Source organism: Loxodonta africana, chromosome 13 (assembly GCF_030014295.1).
Source record: "Loxodonta africana isolate mLoxAfr1 chromosome 13, mLoxAfr1.hap2, whole genome shotgun sequence".
In the NCBI taxonomy this organism is placed as follows: domain Eukaryota; kingdom Metazoa; phylum Chordata; class Mammalia; order Proboscidea; family Elephantidae; genus Loxodonta; species Loxodonta africana.
The window spans coordinates 7,044,038-7,060,471 of NC_087354.1; the positions used below are offsets into that span (position 1 = coordinate 7,044,038).

Sequence of the window (16,434 nt, forward strand, 5' to 3'; positions counted from 1 at the left end):
TGGTTTTCTTAACTAAAATTAAACAGTATGATAGCCATACTGAATGACTTCAAACGTGTCTGTCTCAGAGCTCTCTTAAACGAAGATGTATTAACTAAGCAAGTGATTACAACCCAGGTAGTCACAGAGCCTTCATAATGTTTTTAAACAAAATAAAAAATTTCAATATACACAAATTAGAGAAAACACTATAAAGAACCCCATGAATCTACCACTTAGTTCAATTATCAACATATGGTAAGTCTTGTTCGTATATGGACTATCTTAAAGAAAATTCAAGGCATCACATTGTTTTACTTGTTCAATATGTATCACTAAGAGACAAGGGAAAAATTTTAAACATATCCACAATACTATTATAGTTACAACAATAAATAGTTCCTTTTTTTTATCTATATGCTACCAGTGATCCAAGTGCTCTGATTATCTCCTAAGTGTCTTTTACTGTTGGCTTGTTCAAATCAGAATGCAAACAAGGTCCAGCTTCCCTCCATTATGCCTTTGCCATTCATCTGTTAAAGCTGGTTCACCTGTCCCATGGAATGTCCCATGCCCAAAATCTGGCAGACGGCACCTGTCTTGTCCCCAGTACTTCCTGTGAACAGGAATGCAGCAGGAAGCACCCAACACTACCCATTACTTTTTATTGCCCAAACTGGACTTGATCAGACAGTAAGATCTACCTGTGACTTCAAAGGAGATAGAGGCGAACAAAACCATGAAAAGGCAAATGACAAACTGAGAAAACAAGGATTCTGTAGGAGAAATGATGCAGTCTTCAGCAAAGAAAAAACACAAGCCAGCTGCAAAAGGACATTTATGGGATAACTGGGAATATCTGAACACTGACTGGATAATATATGGTTTTAAAGAACAACCACGGTGCAAATGGTTAACGCACTCAGCTGCTAACCAACAGGCTGGAGTTCGAGTCCACCCAGAGGCAACCTGGAGGAATCTACTTTTGAATTTTTCAGATCTAATTCAAAAAAATCAGCCACTGAAAACCCTACGACGCACAGTTTTACTGACACACATGGGGTTGCCATGAGTAGAATCGACTCAGCAGGAGCTGGTTTTCCGTTGTTTTGGTTAGGTATAACAATAACATGGTGGCTATATTTTAAGTTCTTACCTATTAGGGACGAATACTGAAGTATTACTATTGAACTAAGACTGTGCCCAGGACTTCCTTTTATACACTCCAGGAAAAAAAATTTTTTTTGAAGTAGAGTGCACTGACAGAGTGAAAACACAACTTTCAAAAATGTTGATAAATGTTGAAGCTGGGTGACAAACTCACGGGGGTTTCAGTGTGCCATCCTCTCCGCTTTTGGTTGTTGTTGGGAAATCCCCATAATAAATCCTTATCATAGGAAGGGGGATCCTAAAGAGCCCAGCAGCATCTCCAGAGCGGTAATATTCTAGTCCCTAATTTGGTTGACGGGGTGGAGGGCAGGGAAGGAGTTTGCTGTTTACTCACAATGCTTCATACTTTTCATATACATTGTATACACTGTTTTGTATATATCAAACATTACAGAATAAAATGGTTTTGAATTGAAAATTTTCTTGGATTAAGGTTAATTCACCTTTTATGAATGACCATCTTCAGCAGCAAAAACGAAAACCAAACCCACTGCCTCAGAACGGAATCCAGCTCACAGCAACCGTCTAAGACAGAGCAGGACTGCCCACGGGGTTCCCAAGAGGGCAACCTTTACAGAAGCTGACTCCTCAACTTTCTCCCACAGAACAGCTGAGCTTTCAGTTAGTAGCCAAGTGCTTAACCGCTGAGCCACCAGGGCTCCTTTCAGAAGCAGAGTAGTTACTAATTTAATTAAAATTCAAATATATTCAGAAGTATGGCTAACACATTCTATAAGCTGCATTGTTACCTAGCAGTAAGTTAACAGTAAAATTCATTAAAATTCAAGACTATGCTTTTCTCAGAAAAATTCATTACAGGCAGGCCCTGGGTTATGAACATCAGACTTACTTACAACTCGTACTTACGAACCAGCCCCTGTACAGCCTGTTATATTAAAAATCCATTGCACATACACCCAACCCAACCCAGTGCCATGTTGTAATGACAAACAGGTGCTACTTTGCGAAGTGCATCAAAACGTTATTATTCCTCTTACTTTATTGTTAAGTTAAAGATGCTTTAGTGCAGCCAGAAGTGTTTCTTCAACGTTTTTAATGCACAGAAAGGTATAGTATATAGCATGCTTTTTAATGCACAGAAAGGTACACCATATAGTATGTTTTTTAATGCATAGAAAGGTACACTATATAGTATGTTTTTTAATGCATAGAAAGGTACACTATATAGTATGTTTTTTAATGCATAGAAAGGTACACTATATAGTATGTTTTTTAATGCATAGAAAGGTACACTATATAGTATGTTTTTTAATGCATAGAAAGGTATACCATATAGTATGTTTTTTAATGCATAGAAAGGTACACTATATAGTATGTTTTTTACTGCATAGAAAGGTACACCATATAGTATGTTTTTTAATGCATAGAAAGGTACACTATATAGTATGCTTTTTAACGCATAGAAAGGTACACCATATAGTATGTTTTTAATGCATAGAAAGGTACGCTATATAGTATGTTTTTTAACACATAGATACACTAAATAGTATGTTTTTTAATGCATAGAAAGGTACACTATATAGTATGTTTTTTCATGCATAGAAAGGTACAGTATATAGTATGTTTTTTAATGCCTAGAAAGGTACACTATATAGTATGTTTTTTAATGCATAGAAAAGTACACTATATAGTATGTTTTAACACACAGAAAGATATATAGTATGTTTTTTAAAGCATAGAAAGGTACAGTATATACTGTTTTTTAATGCACAGAAAGGTACACTATATAGTATGCTTTTTAACGCATAGAAAGGTACACTATATAAAAAAAACTAGTTTTTTTTTATGTTTTTAATGCATAAAAAGGTACAGTATATAGTATGGTTTTTAACGCATAGAAAGGTACACTATATAGTATGTTTTTTAATGCATAGAAAGGTACAATTTATACTATGTTTTTTTAATGCACAGAAAGGTACACTACATAGTATGCTTTTTAATGCATAGAAAGGTACAGTATATAGTATGTTTTTTAATGCACAGAAAGGTACACTACGCAGTATGCTTTTTAATGCACAGAAAGGTACACTACACAGTATGCTTTTTAATGCACAGAAAGGTACACTATATACTATTTACCCTAAGACAAACACTTGACTGACTTTCGGTATGAACCATTCTGACTTACATACAAATTAGACTTAAACACAGACTTAAGAATGGAAATCATTCATAATCTAGGGTCTACCTGTATTACATTTCACTTTTACATTTTTCTAATTAACACAATTGTTATTATTAACAAATCAGCATGTCCCAAAATAATTAAATGACAATAATGAATGGTGAACTGTGTTTAATAATTCAAAAATAAACTCCTTACTTATAATAAATTTTAGAGGAATAAAAATCAAGTATTGATATTTTTATCCATTATTATGTACCAGTGGAGCCCTGGTGATGCAGTGGTAAAGAGCTACAGCTGCTAACCAAAGGGGTACAGTTGGAGTCTACCAGCTGCTCCTTGGAAACCATACAGGACACTCCTACTCTGGCCTACAGAGGCGCTATGAGTCAGAATCGACTTGATGGCAACGGGTTTTATCATGTACCAATTAAATTCGTCCTCACATGACAACAGCAAAGGTACTACATAAAACTATCCCAATTTGTATTAAGTATATTTAATTTACTAAAATAGTGTTGAACTACTGTGTGGAAAGATATACTAGAAGGCTTCAAAGATGGAGTTACACTGATCTTTAATGTGTGGTTATTGTTTAAAAGAAATCTCATTATTTCTCTCAGAAAAAAAACTGCAAGAGATAAAATAAACTTGGATTCACTTTGAAAGTTACGTTATTACCAACTAAGACAAAGAAATAGTTCAGCACTTGATCCAAGAGGCGTGATAACGAAAAGCAATTTCCCTGTTACACAGAAGGTCAGAAACTCACAGATACTTAATGGAAAGGACCTGTGGAGGCGGCTGTGCTGTGTACAAACAGCAACATGAAAGCCAATACCTACTTTTTATGTCTACCGTCAACTGAAAACAAAGATAATCAGAAGGAAATATATTTTGTTTTCTTTCAAGCTGATCTGGTAAGTTGAAAATACAAATTTCAGAACAAATCCAACCAATTAATTAACTAAGGAGAAAAAATGGGCTCAGTAATAGTATAAAGTGCCCAAAAGCACTTGGAGACCATCAAAAACAACAGTCTCAGAGCTACTTACCTCTGTGCAGTCGCTCAGAAGGGGCACGGTGGTGTCAGTAGGGTTAATGTGGATTGTCTTTAGTTCAATTAGGTTATTTAGGGAATTTCCACCTAGGCGAAAGAAAGGCAATCAGACAAAGGAGTTTTTATCATGTGATAGAAGGTACAGACTTTTGAGTTCGATTACCTGACACGACCACCAGGGAAGGCATGTAGCTACTGTCAGCAGGATCCACTATCATTTTTAATCTATGAACAAGAACGTCTGGGAAAATCTCCAAACGAATCCAGTGCTTAAAAAAAAAAAACAGAAGGTATCCTCAGTCAGCAAAATTTAGCCGGTAAACTAGTATCCCTGAAGCTTGACTCTCTACTTGATATGTATTTTTAAATATACAATGTGGCATGAGAGGGGTAAATTCTGTCTTTAACTTGGCAGAAACCAAGACTATTCTACTCCATCATTACCTAATTAGAGGAAGGTCTCACCCTGAGCTCCAGAAAAGCTACATTTGCAGCCCACCCATCGAGGGAGTACACTACAGAAAATGCTGAAATCCAAACAGAGAAAAAGCCCGTCTCCCCCAGCCTGAGCTGTGTGTACATCCACATGTAAGTGATAGCATTCCAAAGCTCAACACGTATTTGTTAGGATCCATTAGAGAAAATTCTAGCCAGAAGCTAGAATTCAGTACATTTTATGTGAAAAAGGGTAAAAAAAAAAAAAAATCCTACTACCCTCCACTAATTTGTTAGTTAAATAAAATCCATTAGCTATGCTATTTAAAACCTCTGAAAATAAATGATACACTGCCCATGTAACTTTAAAATAATTTAATTAAAATATAAAATGAGGGCTGACAGGTTTTGTCAATACACCTCTGAATTTTTCAAATTCATTTTGAAAACCTAAAAAGCAAAAACATCTAAACGAAAATGTCTTGACATGTGCCTACTGCCAACTACCTTTCCCTGTGACCCAGATGACTGCCAGCAGGGCTCGCTGCCGTCTATCAGACGAGCAGCCTGGTTCACGGAGGATGACACATTCAGGCTCTTCACCATGCGGGACCAGCTGTCGAGCAGCGCTCCTGGTTGACTGCTGTGACACCGCTTCAGCTGTTTTCCTGAACGGCCACAAAATACTGCAGACTGTCCTATTTCGAGTCAGTCAAAAAGAGCATTAATACTTACTGAATTGGGCAGAATCGTCACGATCAAGAAATGAAGAATATTACACAGTAAGGAGTATTGTACTTCCACAAAAATACACAGCGTTCGAATGAAAGTTCAGTGACAGTGCTTACTCAAAGCAGCGGTATTGAGGAGTTCTGGTTAAGACAGTGGCTTAGCTGGACACACCATAACATGCCTCTACAACAAAGATTTGAGAAACTAAATAAAACACATACAAGTAACGATCTCAGACCTCTGAACATCAAATGGAGAGCTGGAAAATCTAGCCAGGCACCGACTGGAAGCAGCCGTAGAACAAAGCCAGCAGGAACATCGAGTTCACAGGCGTCTTGTGACCTGCCCACCACCCCAGTGGGGCACCACCCCAGTGGGGCATAACCATTCTGGGATGTCAGGAAACGTCATCCTGGGTGAGGAACCCAGGAAGGCAACTTCATGAAAAACACAGCCAGAGGCACAGATGCTATGTCAACAAACCTGGAAGGAAATGAGATGCGTCCAAGAAGGCGCCTCATATGAGCACCATATCTTTGAAATTAGGGAAACACAGTAAAGTAAGGTGGGCTGAACTGTTGGAGCTTCAGGACGATGGACAGTAGGACAGGCAGTACACACCTGCAGAGGGGCAGAGGAAACAACAGGAGGGGAATGGAAGAGATCAGTGTCCCTGGGGAGTGCAGGCAAAGGAAGGGATCAGTGTCCCTGGGAAGCACACAGAAGATGGCATCAGTGTCCCTGGGGAGCACAGAGAAGATGGCATCAGTGTCCCTGGGGAGCACAGAGAAGATGGCATCAGTGTCCCCGGGGAGCACAGAGAAGATGGCATCAGTGTCCCCGGGGAGCACACAGAAGATGGCATCAGTGTCCCTGGGGAGCACACAGAAGATGGCATCAGTGTCCCTGGGGAGCACACAGAAGATGGCATCAGTGTCCCTGGGGAGCACACAGAAGATGGCATCAGTGTCCCTGGGGAGCACAGAGAAGATGGCATCAGTGTCCCTGGGGAGAACACAGAAGATGGAGTCAGTGTCCCTGGGGAGCACAGAGAAGATGGCATCAGTGCCCCTGGGGAACACAGAGAAGATGGAATCAATGTTCCTGAGGAGCACAGAGAAGATGGAATCAGTGTTCCTGGGGAGCACAGAGAAGATGGAATCAGTGTTCCTGGGGAGCACAGAGAAGATGGAGTCAGTGCCCCTGGGGAACACAGAGAAGATGGAAGCAATGTTCCTGGGGAGCACAGAGAAGATGGAATCAGTGTTCCTGGGGAGCACATAGAAGATGGAATCAGTGCCCCTGGGGAACACAGAGAAGATGGAATCAATGTTCCTGGGGAGCACAGAGAAGATGGAATCAGTGTTCCTGGGGAGCACAGAGAAGATGGAATCAGTGTTCCTGGGGAGCACAGAGAAGATGGAATCAGTGTTCCTGGGGAGCACATAGAAGATGGAATCAGTGTCCCCGGGGAACACAGAGAAGATGGAATCAGTGTTCCTGGGGAGCACAGAGAAGATGGAGTCAGTGCCCCTGAGGAACACAGAGAAGATGGAATCTTTGTCCCTGGGGAGCACACAGAAGATGGAATCAGTGTCCCTGGGGAGCACAAAGAATATGGGATCAGTGTCCCTGGGAGCACACAGAAGATGGAATCAGTGTCCCTGGGGAACACAGAGAAGATGGAATCAGTGTTCCTGGGGAGCACAGAGAAGATGGAGTCAGTGCCCCTGAGGAACACAAAGAAGATGGAATCAGTGTCCCTGGGGAGCACACAGAAGATGGAATCAGTGTCCCTGGGGAGCACACAGAAGATGGAATCAGTGTCCCTGGGGAGCACACAGAAGATGGAATCAGTGTTCCCGGGGAGCACAGAGAAGATGGCATCAGTGCCCCCAGGGAACACAGAGAAGATGGAATCAGTGTCCCCAGGGAGCACAGAGAAGATGGAATCAGGGTCCCCGGGGAGCACAGAGAAGGAAGGGATCAGTGCCCCTGGGGAGCACAGAGAAGATGGAATCAGTGTCCCAGGGGAGCACAGAGAAGGAAGGGAGTAGTGTCCTGGGGGGAGCACAGAGAAGGAAGGGATCTGTGTCCCTTGGGAGTGCAGGGACGGAAGGGATCAGTGGCCCTGCGGAGTGTGGACAAGAAGCGATCAGTGTCCCTGGGGAGCACAGAGAAGAAGAGATCAGTGTCCCTGGGGAATGCAGTGAAGGAAGGGATCAGTGTCCCTGGGGAGCACAGAGAAGGAAGGGAGCGCAGAACTAAGGTTGTGATTGTGGGTCAGTAGCCACTCCCCTCCATTTGGACAGGAGGCCCCCTTTGAACAGTAACCCATAGAGTAATACTTAGAAACGCCCCTCAACAGTCCTCATGCCACCCTTCCTTTACCTTTCTTTGGGGAAGGCCCCTCCCAGAACTCCAGGCATCTTCCACCCACCCCCCTCCTAAGCAGCTTCCACAGGCCCCCATGCCCTACCCCTGCACAGACCATTTCCAAGTGCCTCAGCACCCCACCCATGCCTATCCAGGCCACTTCAGTGGGCCCCAGCACCCCGTCCCCCTCCCAGGCCAGGGCTGCTGCCACTGGCTTCACTACCCCCCCGCCCCCCAACCGTCCGTCCTTTGAAAACCTAAAAATGGAAAAATTCCTAGAAACACATTACCTACCTAAACTAACAAAGATACAGATTAAAAATCTAAACAGATCCATAACTAAAGAAGAGACTGAAGATGTCATCAAAAAAACTCCCTACCAAAAAACAGTCCAGGACCAAATAGCTTCACTGGGGAACTTTACCAAACATCAAGAGAAGAGCTAACACCAATTCTACTCAAACTCTTCTAAAATAGAGAAGAGCCAGGAATACTCCCTAACTCTTTCTATGAAGCCAGCATCGCCCCTATAGCAAAACCAGAAAAAGACATCACAAAAAAATAAAACTACAGACCAATATCCCTTATGAATACAGACGTAAAAATTTTCATCAAAATTCTAGCAAACAGAATCCAACAGCATAAAATAATTATATACCACAATCAAGTGGAGTTCACACCAGGAAAACCAGGGTGAGCCACAATTAGGAAATCAGTGTCAGTCACCACATAAACAAAACAAAGGAAAAGAATCATAAGGTCATCTCGACTGATGCAGAAACGGCACCTGATAAGTTCAACACCGTTTCCTGATCAAAACTCTTAGCAAAATAGGAATAGAAGAGAAATTCCTCAACATAATTAAGGGCATATATGCAAAACCAAGTGCCAACATTATTCTCAACAGAGAAAAACTGAGGGCCTTCACCTTGCGAACAAGACAAGGATGTCCACTGTCATCACTCTTATTCAGTATTGTACAGGAAGTCCTGGCCAGAGTAACAGGGCAAGAAAAGGAAATAAAAGGTATCCAAATCAGAAAGGAAGAAGTAAAACTACCTCTATTTGCAGATGACATGATCCCATACACAGAAAATTCCAGAGATTTCATAAGAAAGGTACTGGATCTAACAGTAGAATTAAGCGAAGTGGTAACGTACAGGATCAACACACAAAAATCACTTGGGTTCCTTTATATTGTTGTTGTGTGCCATCGAGTTGATTCCAACTCATAGTGACCCTATAGACAAAGTAGAACTGTCCCCCACCGGGTTTCCAAGGCTGTAACCTTTACAGAAGCAGATGGCCACATCTTTCTCCTGTTCCACCAGGGCGCCTCTCCTTTACACTAACAGGAAAAATGCCAAAAAGAAATTAAAAAAACAATACCATTTACAATAGCCAAAAAAATGAAAAAATACCCTGCAATAAACCTAAGCAGGTTTACTGAAAAGACTTATATGACGAAAACCACAAAACACTACAAGAGACTAAAAGAGACCAATATAAATGGAAGGACACTGTGTTCATGGACTGGAAGACGCAATATCATAAGAACGTCAACACTACCCAAAGCGATATATAGCTACGATGCAATCCCAATCCAACTTCCAACATTTTTCACTGGAATGAGAAAACTAATCATCAACTTTATACGGAAAGTGGCCCAGAATAGTCACAGCAATATTGAAGAACAACAACAAAGCCGGAGGCCTCACACTCCTCAATCTTAAAACGTACTGCACAGCGGCAGGGGCCCTGGCGGGGCGCTGGTTCAGAGCTTGGCTGCCAACCAGAGCCCGGCTGTCAGAACCCAGCGGCTGCTCCCTGGAGACCCTACGCAGCAGTTCCACTCTGTACTAGGGGGTTGCCACGAGTCACAGCTGGCTCGATAGCAACAGGTTTGGTTTTTTTTTTTTATACATACAGCTGTAGTAAGCAAAATGGCCTGGTACTGATTTAATGATAGACACACAGACCAGTGGAATAGAACTGAGAACCCAGAAATAAATCTATCCATCTATGGACAACCGATTTTTGACAAGGGGTCAAAGTCCATTCAATGAGGAATAAACAGGCTCTTTAATAAATGGTGCTGGCAAAACTGGATATCCACTTGCAGAAAAATGAAACAGGACCCATACCTCACACCATACGCAAAAACTAACAAAAAATTGATCAAACAGCCCCCAGACCTTCTGTTGGCCCAGGACAGGAACCATTCCCGAAGCCAACTCTTCAGTCAGGGATTGGACTGGACAATGGGTTGGAGAGGGATGCTGGTGAGGAGTGAGCTTCTTGGATCAGGTGGACACTTGAGACTATGCTGGCATCTCCTGCCTGGAGGGGAGATGAGAGGGTGGAGGGGGTCAGAAGCTGGCGAAATGGACACGAAAAGAAAGAGTAGAGGGAGAGAGCGGGCTGTCTCATTAGGCGAAGAGCAATTGGGAGTATGTAGCAACGTGTATATAAGTTTTTATGTGAGAGACTGCCTTGATTTATAAACTTTCACTTAAAGCACAATAAATATTATTTAAAAAAAAATTGATCAAACACCTAAATGGTAAAGCTAAAATTATAAAGTTCTTGGAAGGCAACATAGGGACAAAATTATGGGACCTAATTAAAAAAAAAAAAAAAAACACAACTATAACTTCACAAAGAGCAGGAGACCAATTAGACAATAAGGACCTCATAAAAATTAAATACTTATTACATTCATCAAAAGATTTTTCAGAAGAATAAAAAGACAGCCTACTGACAGGGAAAAAAATTTTCAGGAATCCCAGGTCCGATAAGGAATCACATATCCGACAAGGGCCTAATCTCTAAAATATATAGAAAATGTCAACAACTCAACAACATAAAGACAAATAACCCAATTGAAAAATGGACAGAGGACATGAACTGACACTTCACCAAAGAGGACATTCAAGCGACCAACAAACACATGAAAAGACACTCGTGATCATTAGCCATTTGAGAGATACGTATTAAAGCTACAACGAGATTCAATCTCACCCTGCAAAAATGGCATTGATTAAAAAACATAAAACATAATGCTGACAAGATGTGGGGAGACCCTTATCCACTGCTGGTGGGACTGTAAAATGGTATAACCACTACGAGAAACAGTATGGAGCTTCCTCAAAAAACTAGAAATACAACTACCTTATGATCTAGCAATCCTACTCCTAGATATATACCGTACAGATCTAACAGATCTAATAAACATGAGCAGACATATGCACTCCTATATTCCCTGCAGCACTATTCAAAATAGCAAAAAGATGGAATGAACCTAAGCGCCCATCAACGGATGAATGAATAAACTGTGGTACATGCATATAAGAGTACTACACAGCCATAAAGAATAATGAAGAGTTCTCGAAATATGTAACAACATGGACGAATCTGGAGGGCATTATGCTAAGTGAGCCAAGTTAATCACAAAAGGACATACATCACATGATTGCACTTCTATAAGAATAGGTTTTTAATAAATGCTATGACATAAACAATTTTGCAACAACCAAAAAATATGTGGTTACATATGTATGTAGGCATACGTGTGTGTAACTACGTATACGTGTGCATATACAGATGTATCTATATGTATACACGTGTATGTGTGTGCATGCATTTATATCCGTATATACATTAAAGCACACAGGGGGCACAGTTATGGGTACTTCTTAGACTTAATCAAACATCTCATGAGACTGGCTTATGGTGTTTGAAGGCTCAGGACCACAGTGTCATGGGGTAACTCGGCCAATTGTCATAACATAGTTAGTTCATAGACTCGATGCTCTATATCCTACTCTGGTGAGTAGTGTCTGGGGTCTGAGAAACTTGCAAAGAGCTTCTAAGATACAACTATTTGTCTCTACTGGTCCACAGTAAAAGAGAAAAAAGGATACCAAAGACTCAGAGAAGAAACTAGTCTACAGGACCACAAGTCTACATGAACCACAACCTTATCTACCTTGAGACCATAAGATTAGATGGTGCCCAGCTACCACTATCCATTGTTCTGATCAGGGACAAATCAGGTGGATCCTGATAGAATGGGAGAAAAATGTGGAACTCATATTCTGAAAAGGTCCAAACTTACTGGACCAGTTGAGACTAGAGGACTCCTTGAGGTTTATCGCCCTGAGATAGTCTTTAAACTTTGATCCAAGAGTATTGCTTGAGCTCACCTTTTAGCTAAATAAGAGATTGGCTCATAAAACAAAGATTATCACCCGTGAATACAGTGCTTCTTTAAATGTATGTGACCAAATGGTCAATATTACCCTAAAGTAAAGATGAGAAAGCAAAGGGACAGGGATAATATTTTACTGGAAATGGAACCACCAGAATGGAATTAATGAGAATGTTGACACATTGTAGAAAACATAACCAATGGTACTGAACGATCTGCACTGTTGCTGTTAGGTGTCACTGAGTCAGTTCTGACTCAAAGCAACCCTGTGTACAACAGAACAAAACACTGCCACATTCTGCTCCATTCTCACAATCGTTGTTATGCTCGAGCGCTAAGAAGCTCCTAGTGTGAATACTGATGACAAGAACCTTTCCCTCAGAGCCAACGGAGAGAGAAAGCCTTCCCCTGGAGCTGGCACCCTGAATTTGGACTTTTAGCCTCCTCATCTGTGAGGATAAATTTCTGTTTGTTAAAGCCATCCACCTATGGTATTTCTGTTCTAGTAGCAGTAGATAACTAAGACAAATATTGACCCAAGAATAACCCCTACCAACAGCAATGCGGGCCACATCCAGTTGACTGAAGTTGTAATTTCAGTCACAGCAAACAACAGCCTGCCTGGGAATTTAAGGGAAATCTTTGAGAAGGAGATGACCTTAGAAAACTTGAGAACCTCTGACTTATTTTTGTGGATTTAAAAGATAAATGAGGAAGGAGATAGGCCCAGTCATACACCTCTGGCTATCTCTGAGGACCTGTGCAAGCAGGAGGTAAAAGCTAAGTTTATCTTCTAAACTGCCTGAAGTTTGAAGGCATACAGGCAAAAAACATTTAAATCACTCTTAGGATCAATTGTTGGTAGACCACCAACCTATATTGTTATGGATTGAACTGTGTCCCCAAAAAGTATGTGTCAAGTTGGCTAGGCCATGATTCACAGTATTGTGTGGTTGTCCTTCATTTTGTGAAATGACGTAATTATCCTATGTGCTGTAAATTCCAACCTCTATGGTATTAATGAGGCAAGATGCAATCTACAGGATTGTATCTTCAGTCAATCTCTTTTGAGATATAAAAGAGAAAAGCTAGCAAAGAGGGCAGGGACTTCATTACCCCAAGCAAGAAGACCTAGGAGCAGAGTGCATCCTTTGGACCTGGGGTTCCTGTGCTGGGAAGTTCCTAGACCTGGCAAAGACTGATGACAAGGGCCTTTCCCCAGAGGTGACAAAGAAAGAAAGGTTCCCCTGGAGATGGTACCCTGAATTTGGACTTCTGGCCTCCTAACCTGTGAGAGAATAAATTTCTATTTGTTAAAGCCATCCACTTGTGGTATTTCTTTTATAGCAGCACTAAATAACTAAGACATATATGGACCCAAGAGTAAGCCCTAAAAAACCAAAACCAAACCCATCGCCATCGAGTCAATTCTGACTCATAGCAAACCTATACGACACAGTAGAACTGCCACATAGGGTTTCCAAAAAGGACCTGGTGGATTCGAACTGTTGACATCTGGTTAGCAGCTGAGCTCTTAACCACTATGCCACCAGGGTTTCCAAGTCCTAAAAAGTTAGGCTTAAAAACAAAAACTTTGAAAAAGAAGATAGCAGAGAACTCTCTAGTCATACACTGCAGAAAATACAGAATAAAAAGGATCAGAGTTGAAGATAGTCACTGAACAAATAAGCAACAACAACAACAAAAAAAAAAAGTAACACACACACACCAGCAACAACTATAAACTCTGGCAGAGAAAGGAATCTGATACCAGAAATACCGTTACGACCTGAAATGTTCAGCTTTCAAAAAAAAAATTTTTTTTTTTTACAAGGCATGCAAAGAAAGAGGAAAGTATGTTATATTTACATAAAAAGCAGTCAAAAGAAAATATCCCTGAGGGGACCCAGATTTTGGACTTAGTAGACGAAGACTTTAAATTAATTATAATAACTATGTACAAAGAACTAAAGGAAACCATGTCTAAAGAATTAAAGGAAATCATGTAAAAGATGCTTCACAAAATCAAGAATGTAACAAAAAAGACAGAAATTATAAAAGGGAACCAAACAGAAATCCTGGAATTAAAAAGTACAATAACTAAAATTAAAAAAAAAATCACTAAAGGGACTCAACGACAGACCTGATCTGACAGAAGAAACAATCGAACTTGAAAACAGATCGACAGAAATCACGCAGACTGTGTGTGACGCGAGGCAGGGCCCACAAGCCTTCTGCTGCGTGCGGACAGCCAGCTGCTGCATCGCCATGTGCTGAAGACTATTCTTTACACATTTCATCATCTTGGCATCCTGCCGAAGCTCAACTGACGACGATAATTATAAGGGTTTATTTCTGGAATCTGAATTCTACTACTGATTTGTATGTTTATCCTTATGCCAGTACACTACAGTCTTGGTTACTGCAGCTTGGTGGTAAATTCTGAAGTCAAGAAGTGTGAGTCTTCCAATATTATTAGGCTTTTTCAAGACTGTTTCAACTATACTGGTTCTCCACCATTTCCAAGTGAATTTTTGGATCAGCTTGTAACTGTTTTTTTAAGGCAGCTGTGATTTTGATAGGCATTATATTGAAACTGTAGATGAATTTGGGAATTGTGGCCATCTTAATATTAAATCTTCCAATTCATGAAAATGAGCTGTTTTTCCATTTATTTAGGTCATCTCAAATTTCTTTCAATAATGTACTTTCTAGGGTATAAGTTTTACACTTTTGTTAGTTACTCTTCAGTATTATTTTGATGCTATTATGAATGGAATTGTTTAGTTCATTTTATTTTTGGAATTTTTTATTGCTAGTGTATAGAAATACAATTTTTTTTTTTTTTGTATAGTTATCGAGTATCCTGCCACCTTGCTGAAACTGTTCTAATAGTTTTTAGTAGAATTCTTAGGATTTCCTACATACAAGATCATGTCATCTTCAAATAAATCTCTCTGTACTTCTTGCTTTCTAATTTGGATACCTTTTAATTCTTTATTTTGATATACTATTATGGCCAGAAACTTCTGCACAATGTCGAACAGAACCAGTGAAAAAGTGGACTTTTTTTTTGTCTTATTCTTGGGCTTAGAGGGAAAACATTCAGTCTTTCACTATTAAATATAATGTTAGTTGGGGGTTTTTCATAGACACTCTTTGTCGGGGTGAAGAAGTTGCTTTCTTTTCCTAGTTTGTTGAGTGGTTTTATCATGAAAGGGTCCTGGATTTTGTCAAATGCTTTTTCTCCCTCTATTGAAATGGTCTTGCATTTTTTGTCCTTTATCAGTACAGTTTAATACACTGGTTAATATTTGGGCATTCCTGGGGTAAATCCCACTTGCTTATTGTGCATAATCCTTTAATGTGTTCCTAGATTTGGTTTGCTAGTATCTTGTTGAGGATTTTTACATCTATATTCATAAAGGGTACTCATCTTACAGCTTTCTTTTCTTTGAATGGCTTTGTATGGTTTTGCTGCTGGAGTAATATTAACCTTATGGAACAGGTACGTAACTGTATAGCAAAATACAACAGATCTGTATCTACAAATTATCTTATTAACAATATTTGACGGGAGAGAGAACATAATCATACTACTATACCTGGTTCATTTATTCTGCCAAATGTATGTCTGATGTTGTGTTTTTTGGTCTTGAAACACGTTTCACAAAAATCAAAGTCATCACAGTTTCTGCATTTGAATCTAGATCCATTGATGGGAAACATCTGACATCCGTCACACCTATTTTTTAAAATATCCATTGAGTTGGTAAGAAAAAAACGAGGTTATTTATTTAATTCAAAGAAAACCAGCTCTCCCAAGACAAATCTAGCAATCTTAATGTCAAAACTTACGTTACTCCAGGATGAATACTAGGCACCAACTCCATTTCTGATAACAACCCTGTCCAGTGGGACTGCTGGGGAAAGTCAACAATGACATCTTTTCCATTGGCACTGAAAGCTACAACAGAACAGAAATTGCTTAAAATATTGTTCACTGCCAGTAAAAACTTTAAATTACAGCTAAACCTAGCCAGGTAATATTACATTACAGTTAATTAGGTTTTACAAAGAGTACTTTTCTTTTAAACATATGTACTAAGACACTTAGAGATGAAATATGATGCCAGGGCTTATCTTCAAAATAATCAAGAGAGGGGGTTACAAACGAAACAGTTTGAGCCATGAGCTGCCAATTTATGAAGCTGGGTGGTGGACACACAGAGGTTCATTACACTTTTTTCTCTACTTTTGTATATGTTTGAAATTTTCCACAATAAAAAGTTCTGATTTTGTAGTTATACCAAGTCAAAAACCTCC

General features: G+C 40.0%; 1 protein-coding gene across 7 annotated transcripts in view; it reads right to left on the reverse strand.

Moving 5' to 3' along the window:
* Positions 1-16,434, reverse strand: part of HERC2 (HECT and RLD domain containing E3 ubiquitin protein ligase 2) — a 317,707-nt gene that overhangs the window by 104,872 nt on the left and 196,401 nt on the right. For all 7 annotated transcript variants that reach the window (XM_064296194.1, XM_064296197.1, XM_064296198.1 and 4 more), the window contains 5 exons: positions 15,967-16,075; positions 15,714-15,853; positions 5,298-5,488; positions 4,519-4,624; positions 4,351-4,442 (listed from right to left, as the gene is read on the reverse strand). In XM_064296194.1, the coding sequence (XP_064152264.1) occupies positions 4,351-4,442; positions 4,519-4,624; positions 5,298-5,488; positions 15,714-15,853; positions 15,967-16,075 (638 nt within the window). The remainder of the gene's footprint in view (positions 1-4,350; positions 4,443-4,518; positions 4,625-5,297; positions 5,489-15,713; positions 15,854-15,966; positions 16,076-16,434) is intronic.